At 37.7% G+C, this 25894-nt stretch overlaps 3 protein-coding genes and 1 pseudogene across 3 annotated transcripts; 2 read left to right on the plus strand and 2 right to left on the minus strand.

Annotated features, from left to right (window-relative positions):
• Positions 1 to 2348: 2348 nt before the first annotated feature.
• LOC148929336 (uncharacterized) lies at positions 2349 to 2921 on the minus strand (annotated as a pseudogene).
• A 3363-nt stretch (positions 2922 to 6284) lies between these two features.
• LOC125196528 (protein ALTERED PHOSPHATE STARVATION RESPONSE 1-like) lies at positions 6285 to 9638 on the plus strand. The gene is made up of 5 exons (XM_089056166.1): positions 6285 to 6396; positions 6654 to 7636; positions 8062 to 8237; positions 8345 to 8568; positions 8663 to 9638. Exons 2-5 carry the CDS (start codon positions 6697 to 6699, stop codon positions 9558 to 9560), a joined length of 2238 nt encoding a protein of 745 aa, XP_088912292.1. The 5' UTR covers positions 6285 to 6396; positions 6654 to 6696; the 3' UTR covers positions 9561 to 9638.
• Positions 9639 to 14914: 5276 nt separating this feature from the next.
• LOC125192364 (transcription factor MYB3R-1-like) lies at positions 14915 to 20315 on the plus strand. Its single transcript, XM_048089902.2, has 12 exons — positions 14915 to 15144; positions 15648 to 15856; positions 16006 to 16060; positions 16172 to 16229; positions 16305 to 16399; positions 16515 to 16618; positions 16743 to 16871; positions 16974 to 18702; positions 18988 to 19316; positions 19396 to 19489; positions 19573 to 19785; positions 19929 to 20315. The coding sequence occupies exons 2-12, from the start codon at positions 15777 to 15779 to the stop codon at positions 20046 to 20048; spliced, it is 3006 nt and encodes a 1001-aa protein (XP_047945859.2). The 5' UTR covers positions 14915 to 15144; positions 15648 to 15776; the 3' UTR covers positions 20049 to 20315.
• A 931-nt stretch (positions 20316 to 21246) lies between these two features.
• On the minus strand, positions 21247 to 25577 carry LOC125192367 (uncharacterized). Its single transcript, XM_048089904.2, has 8 exons — positions 25122 to 25577; positions 24014 to 24172; positions 23110 to 23441; positions 22379 to 22718; positions 22058 to 22206; positions 21867 to 21960; positions 21705 to 21776; positions 21247 to 21600 (listed from the first exon to the last, which is right to left on the minus strand). Exons 1-8 carry the CDS (start codon positions 25479 to 25481, stop codon positions 21556 to 21558), a joined length of 1551 nt encoding a protein of 516 aa, XP_047945861.1. The 5' UTR covers positions 25482 to 25577; the 3' UTR covers positions 21247 to 21555.
• Between the last annotated feature and the right edge of the window lie 317 nt (positions 25578 to 25894).

Consider the following 25894-nt stretch of genomic DNA (forward strand, 5'->3'; position numbering starts at 1 on the left):
GAATTCCTCAATTAATAGGAGAGATTTGCAAAAATTATTTTCTTCCTTAATTTCCACCTAATTTCTGCTTTCTTTTAAATGCACTACATATCGTTCGTATGATGGCCATAACTTTCTCCACAGAACTCCGATTTAGATGTTCAAGGTAGCCACGCGAAGCTCTTTCGAAGACAAAGAGAATGATATACATTAAGAACCGGTTGGACTTCAAACATGTTGACAGATTCTATAAGCTATAAATTTCAGTTGTTTATCTTTATTCAAGCCAGCTGTGAGATCACATCAACTTTAATACACACAATTATAACCACCATGAATCCAACCTTCCTGATCTTGGATATGCTTATGAGAAATGACTTATTTATTGATGACTAGACTTGTAGTAGTGATTCGGTGAGCATAATAATTTTTGGTAGCACTCTATGCACCATTACACTTGTCTTAAATGTGACAATCTAGTCTTAAATGTGACAATCTCCATTCAACAAGATGCATATCTTCTCCTAATAGTCCTCTGTTGTGGGTGTGACAGCAAATAGAGTAGTGGGCTGCGAAAGTGTCTTGTTGTATCATTAATATCCACTTCAAAACTCTCTGCAGAGGTAAGTAGGAAGTTGGCACAATATTTTGGGACTCATCGCATAATCTCTATAAAACCGGTGCTGTTGTGTTCAATATTCACATAGGCAAAAACAAAAAACTTCTCAAATATGGACTTGAACTTACCTGGGCCAGCGGCTTATTATTACAGGGGCAAGTGGTCAGCCGACTGCGACGATGCCCTCGTCAAGTGCCTCATTACCCTCAAGTCAGAAATTAAGTGGACTCTCAAACACTTCCCAAGTTGGTTTTTACTCACAGCTCAACGAAAAATCGACCGACATGTGGGCGAGTTCTTCTCTGAGGCGGAGCTAAGTCAACGGGTCGAACTCCTACATAGGCGTTACAAGACCTTCAAGGTTGTTGTTTGCTACCATGCTGCGTATTGGGACATGCCCAACAAGTATGTCCGAGCTTCAGATGATTTATGGCACAAGATAATAAAGGTAAACATTGTTATCGTGAAAATTTGTGCTTAATGTTTAGGTGCCAGAAAACTGATTATGTATTTGTGAACTCATTTTGTATGGATGACATATAACAGAAAAATGAGTTCGCGGGAGCGTATTATTACCACGATGAACCTATCTACCCTTCTCTTGCGTGTTTGTTCGGGATGGACGACGTGAAAGTGGAGGGAGAAATGGATGTTATTGACATATCAGATAACAAAGCGAAAATACCATCCGAAGACACGGTGGCTGTTGATATTGACGACAATGATGAAGAAGTGAACTCACCCGCCGTGTTCCAGAGGCCAGCCGTGAAGCGCAAACTCTTCGCTGATGAGGATATACCGGCTGACATGGAGTCTACAACACATCCGGGGATTCACTTCATTGATCTTGAGGCGGATGGCCAGCCCCGGACTCGCATCGATAACAGCCGAGCACTGCCCAAACCGACCACCGTTGTGGGTGCAGAAGGTGACCCCTTCACCAAGTCCCCACATACTAGCTCTTGCGCCTCCAACTCTCCTATTGGGTGGTTGCGCAAGCTTCGTCAATGATCACGTCCGTAGTGTGTTGAGGAACACGCAAGGCCTACAAGACTAACCTTAGTAAGGGATATTTTTGCCGCTCCATGTTATTGATAAAGGTTATTGCGCTTTTGAATTGATGTTGTTGCCCTCAACAAGTTAAAATCATGGGTTGTAATGGTGTGTAGTAATAGTCAGTTTATGTCTAAGTAACTTATGAAATTAATCAGTATGGTCGGTAATTAGTTATTTTTTCAATGGATGTGTGTGTATTGGTGGTAATTGGTATATAAATATGACCATCTTATTACTTGTTGGTGTTAGCGTGTAGTTTGTCTCATAACTGAAAGTCTTGGTTCAAGCAGTTTCCCTCATCAAAGGGTTGCGACGGAGAACTTAACAAATGAAGTTAAAATTGGTGAGATAAGTATCCAAAATGTAATTAATTTAGCCATAATGAGAATGAACACATACTGGACTACATGAAAATAGATATAATGTTCCACACCACCCCAATTGGTTGATACTAGTAATTACCAAAGCATTCATACTACAAAAAATTCACACTACCATGGACCAACAACACCATTACAAAACATTTCATCCACCCATATGATGCATATTAATCCCAATAGTGCAACAAAACAGGTTTTAACTACTTTAGCTAGTTCAAACTTACGAAATGAAGCATAGAAAGTCTGGAAAATGGACTACATAAAAATACTAAATAGCATAGATAAATTCCATGGTAGGTGTACTAGTCAGCTTACTACTTGTCCTCGATGAGCTTGAGTAGATAACCAAGACGGGTTGTTGGTGGCATACCAATGAATACCTCAAGGCGTTGTGGCTTGTCCCCCAATATGTTGCAAACCTCGTACCGCTGGTCCAGATTGAGGCCATCGACAGTGCACAATTTGTCAAACACTTCCTGCCTCGCTTGGCCCATGTCAAACTCATAACCGATCCTTTTCAAAATCATCTCCAATCGTGCGTTTGTCTCGGTATGAAGGTTACTGAGGTACTCCATCAGAGGTGCATCGCTGATATCGCGTTTGCGCTTGATGCTAGTGTTTTTGGTAGATGACATTTCCCTATCACTTTGCCTAGAATTGGTGTCAAGATTGTCGGTTGGCTGCTCAATAATAGGTGGAGATGTGTCGCCCTGAATATCATCAAGCGAGGGATGGTAATCGTTGTCATTAACCTGACTCCCTCCCCCTAATTGAGCGCGCACACGAGAAGCTGCCTTGTCAAGCGGTTCTGCTCCTAGCCCGGATGCTCTATCCTTGCCAAATATACACTTCTAAGTCTCCCAAAAGGGCCACGACTTGGTTCGCATGAATTTTGCCTCTTTGTCGGCCTACAATGAAATGGTAAAAGATAGATTCAATTAACAAGCAATCAATGACAAATATTTTAACCATGAACAAGAAAAGAGTAATAGACCGCTATTCACCGCAACAATCTGCTCCCATTGTTCGTCGGTGCAATCAATCTTATAATCCCCATGCGGGTTGAATCCAACTCCAGTGCGCCCCAATATTGATCTTAGGCTGCCATAGCTTTTTTTCCAGGCTTGAAGCTTAGATTGTATATGATGGTTTCCCTTCAAGTCAGTGTTGGGGAACTCGGCACGAAGATTGTCTTTGATCTTGGTAAGATACCCTGATCGGAATCCGTTGTCGGATTTCCATCCACAGGCAACCAAGTCGAGTAGTGTTGCTGCCGTAATCTCCTCCTCTCGGGAATCCACATTCTCCGAGTGCGGTCGCCCTTGCGGAACTTCCGTCGAGGCGTTTGTTCAGTACCTAAATTAAGACAACCGATCACAATACAATTGTTGTTAGAGGACGAGTCATCAAGGATGAACAGTCCGTGGGAAGGCACAACACATATCGGCGCTTGCAGTTGGACTGTCACGCACAACCCATGGACGCATCGGCGGAGACATCCCACCCTACAACCGAAAATTATACGAGGTATGAGTCCAAATCCCAATCTACACAACAAACGCATTTGATTTTCGTCGCCCAGATATTGCATTCAAACATAGTTCGCCTAAAAAACTATCAAATTAGTTACCAAAATAAAAATACTACTCCCTCCGTCCCAAGATAAGTGACTTGTATTCCTTTTTGGGGTGTCCCACTATAAGTGACCTATTTCCATTTTTAGCAAAAAGTCATCTCTTTTACTTTATTCTCCATCTACTTTATTCTCTCTTCTCTCCTTTACTTTTTCCTCTCTCATACTTTACTCTCTCCATTTTAACTTATTTAAATACCATTCCTTAAATCCCGTGCCCAAAAGAAGTAGGTCACTTATCTTGGGACGGAGGGAGTATCAAATTAGTTACCAAAATAAAAAAACGGAGGCTTCATACACAACAATTTTCTCAAGTCTAAAGTTACTCCATGAGCATAAGCAACCGTAACAATAAAAGATTCAGAAAATTGCAATGGAAACAACCAATAAGGGAAACAATCAACTGAAACAAAAATCTAATACACTGGATGCCCAAAATTGAGAGTTAAGGTTGAGTTAACTACGTACCTGCATTTCTGCTGAATCTTAGGTTTTGCGCTGTGAGTGGGGGTGTTATATAATGTACGCCTTATTCTCCAATTTGTTAGTCTTCCAAAAAAATTGAACAATTTCAATTTGCCGCGCAGATTTTGCCGTCACCGCGCAAATCTCATATTTGAAAAGCTTGGGGGCATTTTAGTCTTTCAATAATTTAATTTAAATTACTGATTTTGTTTTAATGGTAAATGCATACCCATCTTTGAAACACCGAACAGTGGGAGCGAGATGACATTTGGTGGGCCCAACCACCTCAATTCTAATCCAGATTTATATCTCTTGAATCCACCTCTAAAACACTGAACACACCCTTAGTCTTTGATTGTGGTTGACGAACTTGTTAACTTAAAATTATAAATTTATAATTATCTAAGAATTTATTTATTAGTATTTACAGTATGTGATTCGTAAATATTTAATTGTTATACTAATATAATTGTTCTTCCTTTTCAATTATAATTTGTTCTATACTTTTTTCTGTATTTATTTTTATATCATGTCAGGTAAAATTAAGTATAACAAAAAAAATGAAAAATGGAAAACAAACTTGAATAGTCATGATTTTGGACTGCAACTGGGATTGCCAATTTTCGGTTCCAATAGTGACAATTTTGGTTCTACTTCCCGAAGAACTGGTACGACGATTCCAAAATAAGCGACATCTCTACTTAAAATTCTTGATTTATTTTCCCCTTTTTCATCAAAAAGAATTCACCCATTCTTATTCATCATATTCATTCCAAAGAGAGATATTATCATAATAATGCATTGATGTGTTATAGAAAATAATGGAAAATTAATGAATAACTTGATAGAAAATACTCATGCATCCCTTATTCTCCTCTTGTAAATTAAGAGTAACAATTAAAAAAACTCCCACTGTGATAAATAGAATTTAATAGTGGTTTAAAAATTTAATTAAAAATTCATAAACACTAATCCAGAACAAATAAATCTTATTTAAACTGCTAATTTGAAATTACTTAATTATATATAAATATTATTATTATTATTATTTTTTAACCACATGTATACCGAACGAATCCGACTAATCCTACTCGATCGGGCTTGCGGATTAAGGCCGAAAGTCTCCCAGCGGGTGGCGAGGTTTGAATCCGTGACCTCCCTCATGGTCACCACAGCTCCGCACTGCCAACTGCGCTACGACCCGTTGGTTATATATAAACATTATTGATGTCAAGGTTTCGTTCAAAACAAAAGAAAATAGAAGCATAACCTGTCAAGCGTCGTTCGGCCCATTTTAAACTTCTATTGTACTCCAATCAGTATTTAGCCCATGGTTAGATATGATTAGTTTTGACGCTACAATATTCATAGTGAAAAATGCAAATCAGCCCAAAAATTTTCAGTTATTTAACCTTTGCTTGGGTTAATAAATTTATTTCGTAAAAAGTAAAAAATACAGTTGTGTACTTGTGCTGATACAAAAAATTCAACATAGTTATGTACTTACATAACTTGAATAAATAAGTTGCAATATTATAAAATCTACGTACGCAGCTATCAATATGAGAGGCAAAACAATTCAATAATCGCTATAGTTATAGTATTTTCTTTTTGATTATTCAACCCCCTAACTGAATGTTGTTTAAATTATCTTGTACATCGAATTACAAAATTGTATGTCATTTAACATTGGCAAAATCTCTTAAATAGTCTCTCTATATGTATGGAAAAGGGGTAAAAATGCGATAGGGGAAAATTGTAAAAGTATTAACTAACCATATAACAATGTCTTAATAAATGATAGAAATGGCTAAATCCAGAAAAAAAGACATTGTCGGATACAGAGTACTAGAAATTGTGTATGAAATTAATTTTTTCCCAAAAAAAGACAGAAACGACGCCGTACCAACTCGATTGCTGTTACCGTTACTCCTTCCATTTTTTGAAAACTGAAGCCCCTAATCACTCATTAAATCGAGTAGCGTGTAAATTCGCGCCTTTTCCTCTAAACTAAAATGATAATCCAACACCGATTTTTAGTCTAAAAGCACGCCACTGCAGGGAAGGAACCGGAGACAATCCGGCCCCTCGCTGCCGCTTTGATCCTCTCGGTGCAGAGTAATCTGTCCGTTTATCCTTTTTCACGCTCAGCATTCCATCAAAGCAATATTAAAAAGTAAAAATTCAATTAATTTCTGTTTACTATTTTTGTAGTGTGGAATTTGTGTGTTGGAATCTCGCTGGAGCTGCTGATTTACACGCAGGTGAGGCGGTGCTTTGAATTTTGTATGCTTGCTCCTTTTAGTTTCAGATCGAAACCCTTTCTGCTTTAAGACCTTTTTGGGAAAAAGTTGGAATTATTCATTGGATTTTAGGAAATATGGAAGCATATTCAGTGTGATTCCTGCTGTGATATGTGTGTTAACATTTCCAGAAAAGGGGCCCACTATTTTTTTGTTTGATTTATTTTGTGCAGTTGTGTTTATGCTTCAAATTTAGCTTGTGATTTGGTTTTTGATAGATATGAAGGTTTAAAAAAGGCCTTATTCGATCGGAAATTGGAAATGGGGTGTGCTCAATCGAAAATAGACGATGAGGAATCGGTTTCTAGATGCAAGGAGAGGAGGAATTTGATGAAGGAGGCTGTAGTTGCGAGAAATGCTTTCGCGTCGGCACATTCCGGCTACTCCGTCTCGCTTAAGGACACCGGCGCCGCCTTGAGTGATTTCGCCGGCGGTGAGGTTCCTCCGCCGCCGCTGGCCACTGTGGTGCCGGAGAATCCTCCGGTTGTCGACCGCCCTCCGTCTCCGATGGAGTCCAATCTCCCTCCGCCACCCCCACCGCTGCCCAGCTTCTCGCCCATGCCGCCCCTCCAGCGAGCTGCTACAATGCCAGCGGCATTGTCGGAGTCGGTTAGGAAGGGGAAGATGAAAGGGGTAGCTGTGCACGAGGACAATATCTATGAGGAGGAAGAGAGGTTTCGGAGGAAGAAGAAAGGGGATGAGGAGGCGGAAGTCGAGACTCCAATAAGGCCACTTCCTAACCCGTCCACGACCCCTTCGGAGATTAAAGGGATGGCGTGGGATTACTTCTTCATGGACAACATGCCAGACTCTAATTTGGACGAGGTCGGAGAGAAAGGCCAAGGGGGCTATGCCGAGGACATGAATGTGAATCTTGATCAAGCATTCGAGAATGTGGCAGGACATGATGAGTTCAAGACTCCAGAGAAGCAAGTTGGTTCCGATGATATGGAAGCGTTCAAGACCCCGGAGGAGACGCCAGCCCCAAAGTTTATGCACTCGAACACGGCACCTACTCTGATGAGTACAACCGTTATTGGTGGGAGTGCGACGGGAGATGAAAATAATGGTGTGGATCTGTTGAAGGTTTTGAGTGAGATCGACGATCATTTCCTTAAAGCTTCCCAAAGCTCACAAGCTGTTTCAAAGATGCTTGAGGCAATGAGATTGCATTACCACTCGAATTTTGCTGATAACCGAGGTCATCATTACCATTGTGATTTTCTATTGTTTAAAGTTTCAACCTTGCAAGTTGCAATTTAGAGTTGGATTTGAAATAGTAGTTCACATGAATCATGATAATATGCCCATTGAATCTTGAAATCCAAATTTGCATAATCACATAATGGATTGATGCTTTTAACTTAAAAAAATCTTGTAGAAAATGTGGTAATTCTTGTACTAGTTGTTTGTGAACATATTAACTTTTCAAATGAACTCAATAACTATCAATATGTTCGATTTATTTATGATCACCGTATATAACTACTCGTATATCTTTTTCACAGTGGAATATTGAATGTTTGGAGCCTCTTTTACTAGTTCCTTTGGAATAATTTGCTGTTTGGCATCTCTTTGTTTCTTTTCCGATTTTAGATTCGGTTGTGAACTTTTTATCGTATCCAGGCCACATCGACCATGCAGCTCGAGTCATGCAAGTTATTACTTGGAACAAATCCTATAAGGGCGTCCCAAATGGTGAAACAACGCATGATAGCTTTGATCCAGATGATTACGAGACACATGCCACTGTTTTGCACAAGTTGCAAGCGTGGGAGAAAAAGCTATACGAAGAAATCAAGGTTCGTTTCTGTTCAAGACTCGATCCCACTTTCCTTTTCCTTATGAGTAATTCATACTTTCGTAGTTTGGCATCAGTCTTGAATTTCTGTTGTCTTCATATGGGTAGGCGGGTGAGCTTATGAAACGTGAGTATCAACGTAAAGTTGGCATGCTGAATAAGCTAAAGAGACGCAATGCCAGTGCCGAGCAACTGGAGAAGGCGAAAGCTGCAGTTAGCCATTTGCATACGAGATACATAGTCGACATGCAATCGTTGGATTCTACTGTATCAGAAGTCAATGATATACACGACAAGCAGTTGTTTCCCAAGCTCGTGGCTCTCGTTCACGGGTGAGTGCCGGTGGTGCCTGATTTTTAAGCGGCCTCCTACTTCTTTTAAGCTATATAACGTCCAACGGTTGACTAATATGTCGATTTCTTGAAGGATGACAACGATGTGGGAGTCTATGTGCGTACATCATGATAGCCAGCTTGAGCTTGTCACAGGCCTCAAAACCCTCGACGTCTCGGGCGTTCTGATCGAGACGAGCAAGCACCATCACGACAGGACGAAGCTGCTCGCGACCGTCATCGAGCAATGGCACTCGCATTTCGAGAAGCTCGTGACGGGCCAGGGGCAGTACATTACGAGGCTCTTCAACTGGCTGAAGCTGAATCTCATCCTCATCGAGAGCAGCTTGAAGGAGAAAGTGTCATCGCTGCCAAGAGTCCCGAGTCCTCCGATCCAGCTTCTGCTCCGCGATTGGCACGACTACCTCGAGAAGCTCCCCGATGAGGTGGCAAAGGGCGCCATCGCATCCTTTGCCGCCGTGATCAAGACGATCATCCTCCACCAGGAGGAGGAGATGAAGCTGAAGGAGAAGTACGAGGAGACGAGAAGGGAGTATGTCCGGAAGAAGCAAGTCTTCGAGGAGTGGCATCACAAGTACATGAATAGGAAAACACCCTCAATGGACGAGGGCGACCCTGATAAGGCCGTGGAGAGTGGGACGAAGGACCCGGTGGCGGAGAAGCAGTTCGTGGTTGAGAGCTTGAAGAAGCGGATGGATGAGGAGTTGGAGGAGCATCAGAAGCATTGCGTTCAGGTGAGGGAGAAGTCGCTCGGAAGCCTCAAGATCCGGCTGCCGGAGATCTTCCGAGCTCTCTCGGACTACGCACATGCATGTTTCGAGGCATACGAGCGGCTAAGAATCAGTGTTTTGTTGGAGCTCTTTTTTGCCAGTGTTGCAGTTTTTGCAATGTTTGGTTTATGGGGAAATGAACTTCCATTTTCACCCATCAATGCTAATGAGTTGTTTTCAGCACGGGATTATAGAGGGTAGTTTGTGTCGATACACTCATATTTGGGTCCAAATTCGTAATCCATAGTTTATGAATGTATTTTTTAAAAATTGATGAAATTGAAAATGAGGTGCTATTCAAATGCATCAAAATTCTACCAAGAAAATGGAAGAAAATATCGTCACTGTATTTTACTGTATTTTGATAAAAAAAAAAATGAAATACAACAAGAACATAAAAAATGAAATACAACAAGAACATACACAAATTTGCAAAGAATGATACAATCCGGCCCTATAAACTTTTAAACCAACACATTCACACTTATAGGAGTTGGAAACGAACATATCCATACAATCAATGCCAAGTCTAAATTCATATCAACACATGGCATTAATTTCCTTTTAGGTTTCATATAATGTCAATTATGGAAATCATCCCAAACAAAAGAGGCGAAAACGCGAAGTCATGAGAAGCTTCATCGAAAACCTAATCTTGTGGTTGGGTATGGATGACCTAACCTAGCGAGCCAGTGTGACAGGATCCTATGAGTGCAGTTCAGGTTCGTACTGTGTGTGATATCACTCGATCTAACAGGTCCAGAGGATTCGACTAGACTTCAGAGGCTAGAAAACCGTGGAACTATCAGAAAGGGGTCGTTGGGTGCACTCTGTCCCTTCAAAAACCTCAACCCACTATACTACAACTAGCACAGGGAAGTAAAGGATCGATCCCACGAGGAAGCAGGTGTTACGGAACTGTATTTGAGGATGTTTTGGGAAAGGGTTGGCTGCTGCCACGCAATTTTTTGTGGGTCGAGAACTTAAAACTACTGGGTCTGAGAAATAAGTGAAGTTTTAATCTAACTATCGGGTCTAATGGATCGGGAGAACTTTACTCTACCTACTGGACCTAAGAAATGAAAGCGTACGGAACATACATGACTCAGAGAGAATGAGATATTTTTAAGTTCTAAGACAGTTGGGGTAAACTTAACTAGACAGACTTTCCTAATTTGGGCAAACAAGCATAAAGCGAAAAGCAAGACAAATTTCCTTAAACTACCAGGGTCTGGAAAAGCATGCAGAAAAGTAAAAGAGACAAAGTAGATCGTACTGACAGGTCTAGCAGATATGCAGAAAAAGTAAAGTACATGCAGAAAAGTACTGACATAAAGCAGATCTGGTTCTAACTACCAACAACTTCATCTTCTTCGGGAATCAAACGAGAATAGCAGATAAAACAGAGTTTTAAACACCATGAAAACAGAGCAAACTTTAGATCTAGACTTAAAACGAGAAATTAAAGCCTAAACTAACAGATCTACGCTACTGGACCTAAAGGATGCAGAAACAGAAAGTACATAGCCATAATCATGCATAACGTAAACATCAAGCACCAAATATGCGAAACTCCAACTCCGAAACACCAAGATTCAACAAGTCCAAACATCTTCATATGCAAATTCCCAACCTCCAACAACAAACACAGATCTCAGCTCCAAACATCCAACAACAAACAAAAACGAGAGCTAAAAACTAGAGATGAACATAAACTCAGAGATATTCAACCAAAAGCAAACATAAACTTCCATAATAACTTGAAATAGGTCTGAATCCAGTAGATCAAAGCAAGAAACTAGAGTTGCGAAACTTAGAAATCAACAAGGTACTAAACGAAAGCAAATAAAATTGTTTCTTCGCCTCCACAAGGCGGTGTTAACCAGCAAAATAACAACGATGATGATGAGAACCACGGTGGCCAGAATCCTTCATGTCCAAGTGCGCAGCAGTCGAAGATAAAAATTTCAAGTAGAGAACTAGAACTAGAGCTAGGAGAGCGTAGAAGTGGCTGTTCACGGATTCTCTTCTTCTTCAAGGTTGAGCTCTTTATATATGTGAGGCTCTGATCCCTAGGGTATCCCCTCTGGTGATTTTACGCTCCTGCCCTTGAGTAAGACTCTTTAAAATAATTTGCTCTCGCTCCATTCTGCTCCTGTCGCCAACTTTTGATTCTCCCAGGTCTGAACGACGACTTCTGATTTTTGCTTCAATTTCATCTCTTTTGCATCTGCCAGGTCAGGTAACAACAACTCCTGGTTCGACAGATTTACTATGCACCTGAACTCAATAACGCACATTAGCGCCCCAAATGCACAGAATTTTAACCCTAAACCGATGCATGAAACGAGCCTTATCACAGTGTTATGCCAATTGACAAAAAAAATTCCCGATGCAAAAGCGAGGTTAATTATGTAAATTCAGAGAAAATAATTGATTGAACTGATCTACAGATATTGTATGGAAGATTCACTAACTACTTATAGGAGCATTTTTTGGGCGGGCCTAGAGCAAAAAGCCAAGAAAGATTACTTTCAAATCAAACAGATGAAAACATCATGTAAGGGTCCCAGTTAGTGATCTTAAACGACAAACCAAACACTCCTTATTAGTATTATTGACTTCTTCTTAAATCTCTGATATGGCCTCAATTTTTTGCCCCTCTATTTATAGACATTATTATTTATTCTAAAATTTTCTATTCTATTCTTTAATATTTTATATATCTAAATTTTTCTCTATACAAATTTAAATATTTTACTAGATATCTACGTTCTAGTAAAATAATGTAACAGCAAACACTAATACAAATATACAATCATGAAGATAGCATTACAACCCTAAAAATGGATTAAAGAGCTTACAAGGCAATTAAACACTAGTAAAAATTATATGATCCTTCACACCATGGTGGTATAGTAATTTGATGTGCTTCACCAATAATTCCTTTATAATTAGAAATAAAAAGGGTCCATATGCCACATCACTTGACATAAATATGACAACCTTATGTTTAAATTTAAAAGCATCCATTATAGCATTTTATGGAAAGTGTAATAAATTAAATTTAGAAATTGTACTATCATATGAATAATGAATTAACGTTAATATACTAGTACAATTTATATGTTTGTGTTAAAATGACAACCTCTCTTAAAGTGACACCGTGACACCACTTATACAGCAATATTATAAACGCTACACAGCAATATTACAAACACTACACAACAATCTATAGATTGCTGGGATATTGCTGGACAAGAAATATTGCTGGATAAAGACCACCAAATTGCTGACCTTTTTTTTCAGATTTTTTTTGCCACGTGTCAGCTTATTATTCGTCCACGTGTACAAATGATTGGCTATGAATGGTGGTATGATGTTATTTTAAGGGGTGGTGGCACAGGGTACATGCCCTTATATATATGCATATTAATTTCATAATACAATAATATTATGCACATAAAAGTAATCATATTGTGTTACTTTTCATGTAAAAAGAAATTATATTATTATGAATAAGATCTTTTTTTTTAAAATTTTTATATATATAAGAAAAAGTTCACATAAATAAAAATTATGACTGAACTTATATTTTGTTAGCATATAGTACTAGTATATATTGTAATTTTCATTATATTTATTAGCATGTAAAAAAATCAAGAATTTTTAACACAAGAAAATTAAAAATAAAAATAAAAATAAATGAAATATTCATATAAAATGTTATTATTTTATAAGAGAGATGTCTTGTATATTAGTACTACTAGTCTTAACCCACGTGCGATGCACGACGGAATATTTTTTTGTCATACAATTTTAAATTGTTAATCGATTAATTAAAATAAGAAACAATATAATTATATACGATTTAAAATAGAAAAATATACTACTATGTAATAAAAATTCAATAAATATATACTCCTCAATTCATTTTACACCTAAAGACATTAACTTAAACATATTTAAAATTGAATTGAGACAAACATAATTATTTGGACAATGATAAAGAGACTACATTAAGTGTTGACATTTTTGAAAAATATGTTTAAAACAATCCTTCATATTTCTCTACTAAAAATAATAAATTGTGTAAAGATGAAGATAAATACTATGTATGTTTGAGTTAAGGATGTTACAATTCTTCTCTCTCTAAGAACTGTAAGAAATATTGAGATAAAATTCTGGAACCATATACAGGCGGTACTCTAACTTTTGTAATCAAAGGAAAAAAACCAACAATAAATGAAATGGAAATTACAATGAAAATTAGTCAAGAAAAACCATCTTTCCGCAAGACAAATTACATCACGGTTAGTGCTCTCGGATTGACATATTTTCCCCAGAGATAAAAACGACTTCCTCCTAACGTATATAATATCTCAAACCTGCTAGGCACCTATAAACTTGACAGGGCTCCAAAATCGAGCAAAACAATGTTCCTAAAATGTGTAATAAAATGTTGAGAGCTTGAGAGAGAATGAAGAATGTTTTGTTAGTGTGTATATTGTATTTCATCCACAATTCTATGCCTTTTATAGGTACAAAATTAGTAAATGAGAGATCATGGAATTAAAACATCATAATTTTAAAATCAAGACAATATAGGTTACAAAATTTGTTAAATGCTCATTATTCTATTTAAATATTTGTAACCACCAATGAGTCATTGTAGTGCTTTAAGAATTAGTCAAATGCTCATTAAAATATCTAAATAAATATTCATGAGTTACTTAAAATATTCAAATTGGTCCATAACTTATAAATATTTCAGAATAAGGACAAAACATATAAATATTTCAAGAAAAGGCCAAAACTCGCCTTTTATATATGTATAGATTATATTATGAGATTAATATACATGTACAAATTGTACTCCGTATATTAATTAAAGTCAATTCATTATTCATATGATAGTACAATTTCTAAATTTCATTTATTATACTTTCCATAAAATGCTTATAATGGATGCCTTTATACTTAGATATAAGGTTGCCATATTTATATCAAGTGATGTGGCATATGGACCCTTTTTATTTCCAATTGTCAAGTAATTATTGATGAGGCACACCAAATCACTATGCCACCGTGGAAGGACCATGAAATTTTTACTCATTAAACACACCCTTAGAGAGGTCTAGGATGATCGAATGGTTAAATTGAAACTCAAAATGTTTCAGTTAATTTTTTTTTTGTTTTATTTCATTTTACTTACTCTCCATTTTTCAAATTATAACCCCTAGTACAATCAATTTCCATTTTCAAATAAAATACTATATTCATACTATATTTATTGCAGAGGATGAACAAACAACGAAATGTCATCTGGAATTTCCTCATTTTTGGACAAGTAAGGCAATTAATAAAAATTTAAATTGTTACCAAATGTGCCGTTATGCTTAAACATTTGAACAACATAGGAAGCTATGAATTCAGATTGCGCAGCGTGGCGGAATCGTAGCCGTTGATGAAAATAAATTGTTCGGCATTTACCGTCAGGGGTTTGAAACAAAGGCTCTCCGCCCTCTTTAATTTTGAATTATTTGGGCCGTTTTTTTATTTCACTTTCTTTCTCTCTTTGATAAAACACACACTTCACGCACTATAGGAAACACATCATACTGCGGCTGTCTCTCTCTCCTCTTGCCAAATTTCACCGAGAATCAGCGGATCCTTCTTGTGCTTCTGGATTTATTGGATGCGTGGATGTCTATGAAGTTTCTGCTGGATCCGCAAGTGATCGGTTGGAATTTTGGTGTGTCTGCTGTTGGATTGAAATTCGTCTGTAAGTATTTCAAATTTCAAATTCCGTTTTTTTACTAGAATTTGAGCAAGATGGAGGAATTATTTATTGTTAGAGTTCTGTATTTTTCTGGATTTGGTTGCGGTCTTGGTATAAGGAATATCATGAATTTAGAACCCTAGTTATTTTCACTTTGTAACAAGTTAGTTTTTGTGTTTGGTTTTGCTTGAAGATGGTCTTTTGTTGATTTGAGTGGTTTGGCATCAATGACCAATCAGATGCGGAGTTCGGAATTAGAGCTATTCCTGTTTCAATGCAACCGGATAGTTCAAATTTTTTATTTTAAGAGCCTAGAAATGACTCTTTTTTCAATGTAAGGCTCTAATCACATAAAAATGTAATTTTGTTGCAATTGAATACATTTCACGGCTAGTTAGTGCAGTTAATACTTAGAGTGTGCAACAATTTCTTGAATTAATATACTTGTTTTCTGGTTTTGTATGTGCACACCTGACTTCTCTCTTTTCTTCCTTCCATGTTCCTAGCTATTGATCCCATCCCAGATTCAGACAGCTCCTACCTTGTTATAAGGTAGCTTATAATGATTTTTGGAAAAAATCTTGAAGAGAATTACCAACGAGTTGGAGGCCTAAACTTACACTTATCAGCCAAATATGGAAAGTGATAGGACAGGCAACAATAACCCTTCAGATGTTGCAAAAAATGGTCTGCAAAGAGCTCGACCTTTACATGGGTACCATTTCAATGTTTTGTTCATGGATATTTTGTGGAATCAGTTTCCATTTTAGTGGAGTTGTGTAATCAAAATAAACTATGGTGGCTCGTGTTCAGATACATAATAGTCTTTCAATATATATGACTTTTTCTCGTTCTGTTATGCAGGAGAACCAGTGGCCCAACACGTCGTTCGACGAAGGGGCAATGGACGGCAGAAGAGGTTAATATGAATTTTTTTCCTATAGCTGTAATTATTCAAGTCTGTAAACACAATTACGGATTAAATAGGAATTTGTTGGGTAAAAGACTGATTTTTCAGCTCGTATTGCAGGATGAGATATTGCGAATGGCTGTTCAACGCTTCAAAGGGAAAAATTGGAAGAAGATAGGTAAGAAAATGGGTTTAGGCCTTCATGCAGTGAATTATTCAATTCACTTACTGTGATATGTTATGATATATTCAGCGGAGTGTTTCAAGGACCGAACAGATGTTCAGTGCCTCCATAGGTGGCAGAAAGTTCTTAATCCTGAGCTTGTGAAAGGTCCATGGTCGAAAGAGGTTAGGCTACTTCTCTAGTCATCAATGGCTTTGATGTCATTCTCTTGGTTTATCTCTATATTCTGTAAGTAAGATTTATCGAGTCTGTTTAATTTCAACTTTAACACATAATTAGGAGGATGAAGTTATAACTGAATTGGTCAACAAATATGGTCCCAAAAAGTGGTCTACGATCGCAAGTCATCTTCCTGGGCGTATAGGGAAGCAATGTCGTGAAAGGTAACCTTGCAGGAGCTTCTATTGATTTTTGTGGTTTATATAATTATAAAGTAATTGATTCTGCATTTTGTGTTATTGGCATGCTTTGTATGTGAGTCAGTTGGTGTTACTCATTTTTTTTCAGGTGGCACAATCATCTTAATCCCAACATAAATAAGGAAGCTTGGACACAGGATGAGGAATTAACATTGATCCGTGCCCATCAAATTTATGGAAACAAATGGGCGGAGTTAACTAAGTTCTTGCCTGGGAGGTACGTAAACTAGTATTAGCCCCTTCACACCTGTATGCTGTATGTAACTTTTCCTGGCTTTTGCTCATTTTGTGTGCCTTTTTTGACTGTGTCTGCCACCAGAACCGACAATTCTATCAAAAACCATTGGAATAGTTCTGTCAAGAAGAAATTGGACATGTATTTAGCTTCAGGATTACTTTCACAGTTCCAAGGTCAGCCTCTTGTGAATCATCCTAACCAATCAGAACCTTCCTCCTCTTCAAAAGCGCAACAAAGCAGTGAAGACAACAGTGTTGTTAGAAGCAGAATAGAAGCAGAGGAAGCTTCTGAATGCAGTCAGGGCTCTAACATTGCTAGTATGTCTCAACCTACAAGCAACCCAATTGTACATCCCGTAGGCGACTGCAGAATAACTGAAGAATCAAGTTCAATTCAGTATCCTGGAGATTATCATCCTGCGTTTCAAGAAGCAGCATTTTCTATACCAGAAGCACCTTGTGAACTGAGTGACAAGTTTCTTGAGCATGATTTCTCTCTAGATTGGGGTGCCTTAGCGGGGAAAGATTGGCAACTAAATCCAAATGAACTACCGGACATGTCTTTGCTAGATCTAGGGCAAGAGTCCCCTGGAATGTTCGTCGGAACATCTTCAAGTGGCCAGAATAGTAATCATGAAGAAGTACTCTTTCAGCAAGAGTCTCATATGCCATTAGGGACGTATACTTCCATGGTGAACATGGCTGTAGATTCCGATGCCACAAATATGATCTCTACTTCAGACTGCAGCAGGATGGTATACACCGAGGCTGATCAAGGTGGATGCTGTCCCTCTGAAGTTATAAACCAAATAGATTCATTGCTCCATCGTTCTTCAACTCTCCAGTTTCCTGAAAATGGGGCTTTTGCTTCACAATCTTGTTATACACCTTCTGATCCGCTGGGTCCTTCATTTCCTCAATGTGTTCCCTTCCCTATACAACTTCCATCTGCTGATGGTCAGCACATCTTTGGCCCTCATCCTAATCAGTACAGTAATTCACATGCAGATCAGGAAGCTAATCAACCAAGTACACATGGCTTCATATATCCTACAGAGTCTGATCACTTGCAATGTGAAGATAATTTTGTTGAGGAAAAGGGAACACCGAAACTAGTTGCAGTTAATGATTTTGTCTTGACATCCTCAAATGATTCTCAAGGTTGTTCTTTGGTGGACAAAGATACTAAAACTGAAGAACAGAAGGATTCTGGAGCTTTATTCTACGAGCCCCCACGTTTTCCAAGCTTGGACATACCATTCTTCAGTTGTGATCTTATACAATCAGGTAGCGATATGCATCAAGAGTACAGCCCACTAGGCATCCGCCAACTTATGATATCTAGCATGACACCGTTCAAACTGTGGGATTCGCCAACCAGAGATGACAGCCCTGATGCTATTCTCAAAAGTGCTGCCAAAACTTTTACAGGCACGCCATCGATATTGAAGAAAAGACACCGTGACTTGGTATCTCCTTTGTCTGAAAAGAGAGGTGAAAAGAAGCTTGAAGGTCCTAGAAATCAAGAATCATTTTTGAATATGAACAATGGTTTTTCCCAGTTAGAGTTTATGTTTGATGAATGTATAGAGAAAAAAGGACAGCTGCTTTCACTATCGCCAAACAGAAGAAACTTTGAAGTGTCTTGTATGGAAAAAGAGAATGCAGTTCCTGCATCTGGACAGGAACAAAATGAAGGCAATAAAAGCATTGTCACTTCAGAAAGAGATACAGCAGAAGGATCTACTAACAATGGCAGTGATTGTTCGAACAGTATGACTAAGAATGCAGAAAAGGACTTGACTGTATCAGTGAGTACCCTACTTTGTCTCCACTGGCATTAATCAGCTTCTTTCTGCATTAATGAATCGGAAAATACCGATAAGTACTAAATGCAAACATTTATTGCTACTGCCTTACTAAAACGAATTTGCTTCAAAGCTGTCTAGAATATACTCATTTTCTGTACTGCATTGTATTGCTCATCATGAATTTAATTATTCTTTGTGTGAATGTACTAATTGTAGCACTGCACTAGAATGTTTTACCATGTTATTTTTTGCAATTCTGATGTGTTACGATTTTGATCCTGGCAGGCGAATGAGTCTTCTGGAATCCTTCTCGAACATGATGTGAATGACCTGCTATTCTTTTCTCCTGACCGTTTCATAATGAAGAATGATAGAACGGTTGGTTTAAGTGCTAGAGCCCTTGCAAAACAGTCTTCACGAAGATTAGATGCTGTGTCAAAACATGGGGCTGTTTTAACTTCCTCAGATGCATGTTTTTCTGTCCTTTGTTCTCCTCGACTGGGTTCAAAGAACAGGACTAATTTGTTTATAACTACCTCTCTGCAATCCTTGAGTCCTTCAGCGAAGAAAGTTGAGGCTTCTGGCAAAGGTTTAGCCAATGAAAACAATAATATGTAAGATCATTATCACCTGGTTAAATGCTAGCCTCTTGACATTTCTCAGTTGCTCCTAATTTCGATCCTTTATTTGCAGGTTTGCGGAAACGCCTCCATCAATTTGGAAGTCCCCTTGGTTTATCAATAACTTCGGACCAGGCCCAAAAGTTGATACAGATATATCAATCGAGGTATGTGAAATATTTTAGTGGGAACATTATTTTTTCATTGTTTTGTTCTTTTCATGTTATCTTATAGTATGTTATTTTGGTAGGACATTGGCTACTTCTTGACTCCGGGGGATGGAAGTTATGATGCCATCGGGTTAATGAAGCAATTAGGAGAGCAGACAGCAGGTGCGTTTGCTGATGCCCAAAAGGTTCTTGGAGATGAAACTCCTGAAACCATAATGAAGGGAAAATGTATCACAAACCACGACGGAGAGAAAGAGCATGACCACAATCCATGCTCTGCTTCAAGTTTCATGGTATGTGTTTACAATAAATTCTTAAATATCTTTTTCTACACCATTACGTCTTTTGCTATATGCACTGAGATTGTAAGTAGAATAACGTGGTTTCCCCGACTTTCTCTAACTCTTACTCTGATGGTATTATCAATCCGTTGCAGTCGGAGAGGCGCACACTCGATTTTAGCGAGTGTGGAACACCTGGAAAAGAATCTGCAAGATTTTCAAGCAGCACCAGTTTGTCAAGCCCCTCTTCCTATCTGTTGAAGAGTTGCAGGTAGAAGAAGGCAAGGCATTCATGGTATAGAGCAATCCTACTGTAATATATATGTAAGTCTATATTTTAATTTTTTTATATTCTTGAATACCATATATAACAAATGGCATGTGTCCGTGTAAAATGCATTTGGGAAGTTATACAAAACCTTCGATTTATTCTAGAGGCCATAAACCTTGATTGATTTGTTTGATGTTGCTGTTTAGATGATACTCTTATTGACGATTAAGTTTTCATATATATACAGCAATCGAAGGTATTTTTATTTTTATATTGACATTATTTGGATTTTTAATTATCTCCTTTTGTATGTGATCACACTCCTAAATTTACAAAAGTCAACCAATTATTTCGTATTTCTGATTATAAGAGATTTCTTATAAGTATTTGCACAACATAACTTGTAAAATTGTATTCGATGAAAACGATAACGCTATTACTCTTTATTCATATTCGAAATGAAATAAGACGATAACGCTTATACTCTTTAACTTAAACGAAATGAAATGTTTCCTGAGAATATTTTTTATGATCATATTTGATATTGGCTTTTGATAAGAAAGTCTCAACAATCAAAATCTGAAACTGTTTATTTAACCATGTAAAAAATTGCTTCTTTATAGATTATGAATTTATGAATACAAAATAAGTTATGTTTCATAGAAATACGTGATTCAGATAATATTAACTTAATAGGGATGTGATCAGGTCCATAAGTGAAATTATGTCAAAAATCAAAGCAAATCTCAGTCATTGAATCCTGTGATATAACTGTTAGATTAATGATACGTATCATCTAATAATGTAGATTGTGTAGTCTAATAATGTAGCTCGCCCAATAATGTAACGCGCTTTAATCTAATAATATAGATTATGCAGTCTAATAATGTAGCCCAGTTAATAATGTAACGCTTTTAGTGTAATAATGTAGCTCAAATATTATGATCACAACCATCCAATCTAAGAATCCAAGTGCTGAAATTTACTTTGATTTTTTATAGAATTTGTCTTATGGACCATATTATGCCCCTAACTTTATATTAGGATTTAATTCTCTATTATACTATTCCTACTATATAGATATTGCAATTGGAGCGCAAATTTAGAACTTATAGCACTATTATCTATTTCGACAATATTTTCGTACCGTTTGAAATCTATCAATATTCCCCATCAAAGAAATAATTCTCAGCTAACAATAATTAAGATTCAAGTTAAATTTATTAAAATAAAAAAGATCTGAACTAAACATGAAAACTCTTCCTAAAACGAAAGAAAATGTCAGAATAAACACTCTTCTTAAGAATCCTAAAGCGATAAAATAGAGATCTAATATTCGACAATCAACACGAGTATTGAATCATATTTAACACGCAACACAATCTGGAAGATCAAAAATGATGCAACAAAACAGCCTTGTTCCTCTCTTACTCTGAATATTTTGAGGTTTTGCCCAGGGAACCTTCCAGAAACCGAGAAAAGGGCAAAATCATAGAGCAAGACTTTAATTCTTACTCCAGCTTTACTCTGTCGATATCAGACATTATCCCTTCAAGCTGCAAGATGAGTGTTGAAGGGAACAAATCAACGTTTATATACTTGGTAAGCATGCCGTGTAAAGAAAGTATCCCAAACGAATTTTTAGCTTTTCTGTACGTACCTTGACAATTTGGCGCATAAAGTAATCACCGTATTTCTTTGGTGCTTTGGATTCAACAACATGAACCATGTCCTGAGATTGAAAAGAAGATCAAACGAATCCTCATTCGTGTTACAAATGAGTCAGTGGGAAGAAAAGACAAAAACATACAAAAAAACTCACATCATCAATGTAGAAATTGGTATCCATATTGGAGATTATTTTTCCATCTGAATCAACCGAATGCATCTTGTGTTTGTATGTCATCAAAATTGTCCTGTGAATAGATGATGAAATACTGTTTATGGGAACCATCACTTTGATATATTTAGGAAAGTAGGATGTCAAGTTGGGATTTAAATGTAACACGTCACCTCAAAGTATCCTCATCAACTTCCATATACGAGGCCAGCTTTGCAATGGAGATTGTAGAGTATACATTTAAAAAGGTCCGAATGCCTGATAATAGTTGCTGCTGCTTTACTTCATAGAGAAACAACTTCAACTGTAGTCTATAGGCATCCTGAAATATCATATTTGAAAAGCCCATGAGATTATGAAAACAAATTAGAATAAGCATGCCAGCTATAGCCCGGAAAAACAAAACCAGAGACATGTGGTATCTATGCCTAATGCACATGAGAATTAAGAAACTGAAATCACTTAATTAGAGTTCGCTCAGATGATATACACACCTGGTTGTAATTTACAAGTGGCTCCTCATAACTTGAGGCAGATGGAGTGATGAACTTTGGGCACGCATAAGAGAAGAGCTCGTCATATAGAGCAAACGCCTCATCATCATATCTCTGCATTCTCAACATTTTTTCACCATACTTCTCCCGTAGCTGAGAGTTGACAGTCTCCTCAACAAGCTTCAATTGAGGACAGAGGGAAAGAGTGACTGCAAGCAAAGCATACATTTGCTCATTCTTTTTCAGTATCTGTTCATATTGAGGGGACTTCTGGTGATACTGCTTAGTCTTGAATATGTAAAGAAGTATTTTATTGAATTCTCGAATTGCCTCCGTATACCTGTACGTATTTTTATCAGAATGTATTAGAACACATCCTTCATAAACATCTCTCTAACAAGAAAAACAGTTTGTCTCATTATGTTACTCTAAGCATGGCTTATTTATATGCACATAGAAACATATCATACCATGCTACAATAATGTTCAGTTATCACAGCATGATATGATGGAATAAAGTTGACAAAGAATACCATTGCCTACATTTTTTAAAAGATTAATTCATGAAAATACTTCCTTTTTGGCCCACAGCAACAATCTTATTATGAAAGCACAACACTGTATTCAATTCAATACATAAGCCTACTAATGAGGGTATTGAAACACGGAGATTATGAAACATGGCAATAAAAGGTTCATAGAGCTTCACGCTAAAAAAAGTTAACACCCACCTCCGAAGCATGAGATTTGCAAATCCATAGTGATATATTGTGGTTATGTGGCTCCCAATGACACTGGTATAGACGCCTTGTTGACTTATGTCAATAGGTAGTATGCACTTCAGGCCAGTGTGATAATCACCCAATAAACAGTGAACTCTAAGCAGGCCTACCATGCTGAAGTACCCCAAGACCTTCAACACATTACTTCCACCACTATAATCATATCCATCTGTAGCAGTAAACTGCTCAAGACCTTCCTTCTCCTGTTCCAGAATCTGAATGATCGAAGACTTCTCCACAAGTGCTTGTAAATAATTGAGGACACCATACACATTCCACGCCTGAGAAACAAATATAATAATCAGAAATAGTCCTTTCTTAAAATAACAAGATGGCAAGAATGACAGCATTCAGCATTATGTAAACCTCTTAATCATGCAAAATTTCATATTGCCTTCTCATTATCCCTGACAAACAATGTGCATGAAGGAAATTCAACAACTTAACGAAAAAGGCATAGAGAAGTCCATCCAAAGACAGATACTCAGTAGTAAGTTGGTTTCCCCATGCGGCCTCCATATTATTTCCCTTCGACTATTAGCTTTCTCTCTATCCATGCTTCACACAAGCAATGAAAATCATAAACACCCTCCGTCCCATAGAAATCAGTCATTTAGGGTTGGCACGGGTTTTAATGTGTAATTGGTAAAGTAAGAGAGAAGGGGAAAAGTAGGTGAAATTGTGCAATGGATGGTGGGGCCCAAAAGAGAAAAAGTTTGCCATAAATGGATATAGACTATTTCTACGGGATGGATGAAAAGAGAACACTGTTATAAGAATACTACTCTAAAAGAAAGCACGTGCGCACACAACTATCTATATAAAATAACTCATCAATTTCTCACTGACAAACCTGATCATACTGGCGCAAAAGTGCAATCTCCTGCTCAGTTTTGTTCTTCATCTTAGCACGATACTGACAGAATGACTGGAACTGGTACACAAATTCATCAACCATGTCCCATAACCACTGATTCGGCAGTTGCATATTCACCACTCCATGCAATACAACCTATCAAAGTTTCAGATTCAGCATGCAGAATCATTCATCAGAACAAGCAAAGTTAATTATAATTATACAATCAGCATAGATTCCAACCAAAAAAAATCATACGAAATATAAAAAATACTAGGTACTCCTAGTACCATCTTGAGGTCCGTTGTAATTGATATCACTACATCTGATAAAAGTGAATAACAGGAACCACCCTAGTTCCTTCATTTCATTTATCACAAACAGAATCACTATCGCCAACAACCGTTCAAGGTTTGCTAATGGAATGCAATTTGATACGTAGCTGTTACTTCCTCCGTCCCAGATAATTCGTCCCAGTTTTCCATTTTGGTCCGTCCGACATAATTTGTCCCACTTCACTTTTACCATTTTTGGTAGTGGACCACATATTCCACTAACACATTCCTACTCACATTTTATTATAAAACTAATATATAAAGGTAGGACCCACATTCCACTAACTTTTTCAACCCACTTTTCAACTTTTTCAACCCACTTTTCATTACAATTCTTAAAACTCGTGCCCGGTCAAAGTGACCCGAATTATCCGGGACGGAGGGAGTATATTCTAAAACTGCCAATATTGGAGTATACTGAGCCACCTTCAAGCACAAAATAAAAGTCCACGACCGCCCAAAAACCGATCATTGCTTCAGATTATATGTTGTCAATTACTCAATAGAAACACCGAATCACTCTCATTGCAAACATTTTGGATGAATTTTCTTCTACCATTCACATTCCACATTAGTTATAGTAATAGCTAATTTAAAAACGAACCTAAGTATCAAGATTTATCAGTGCTCGATGCCTGGATCATTTTTCTTCTACCATTAGAGGAATAGGTAATGTAAATTACGAAACTAAGCACATATACTTTGGGTACACTGATGTTTCAGCTTAACCACTGTCGAGAATTCCACACACAAACATAATTAGCCCAAACCTGGAAGAGATTGCAGTAATTATCCCACGAATCAATCCGCTGCTTAAGCGTGGGCGAGAGGCGCGCGTAGAGGTGGCGGAACCACATCTCGCGATAGAGCAGGCAGAAGACGTGGTCATTGTCGACGTAGGTGGCGACGGCGTCGACGGAAGGCCATGGGGCGTCCTTGAAGAACCTATCGCTAATGCTCTGAAACGATGTCTCGTACATTTGGTGGATCTCGTAGACGTTCTTCTCCCGTATTTGGCGGTACATGTGCACCACAAATGACTTCACGGAGTCCGGCACGTAGTTCGGGTCATAGCCGGAGGCGGAGTCGCCGTGTGGTTGATCGGAGTCGTACGGCGCCGCTCCCGTCATGGTGGCGGTGGTGAAAATCTTCCGGCTCGGAGCTCAAATATGCTTCTCCGGTGCGTCACTGTGTGATGGAAAGAGTTTTTTGGGGGGGTCAGTTTTGCCCTAACCAACGACAGCTAATGGGCTTACTTCTATTTTGGGCCATGTTCCTATGGATTCTAAAATATGAACTCATTTTTATAAAATCAATTTATTATGCATTTTAAATATCTTTAACCACTGCCTCCATCCTCCTCTTAGAGAATATAATTTCGACACAAATTTTAATGCATATTTAGTAAAGTAAATAAAAAATAGAAAGAAGAAGTAATTATTATATTAGTAGAGAATGAGTCTCGTCTTGTTAGAAAAATTAAAAAAATATATTAAAATAAAAAAATGCATATTCTTTTGAAATAGACTAAAAAAGAAACAGT

Source organism: Salvia hispanica, chromosome 4 (genome assembly GCF_029641045.1).
Source record: "Salvia hispanica isolate PSC_SH4W2 chromosome 4, Shi_PSC_v1, whole genome shotgun sequence".
NCBI classification, from domain to species: Eukaryota; Viridiplantae; Streptophyta; class Magnoliopsida; order Lamiales; family Lamiaceae; genus Salvia; species Salvia hispanica.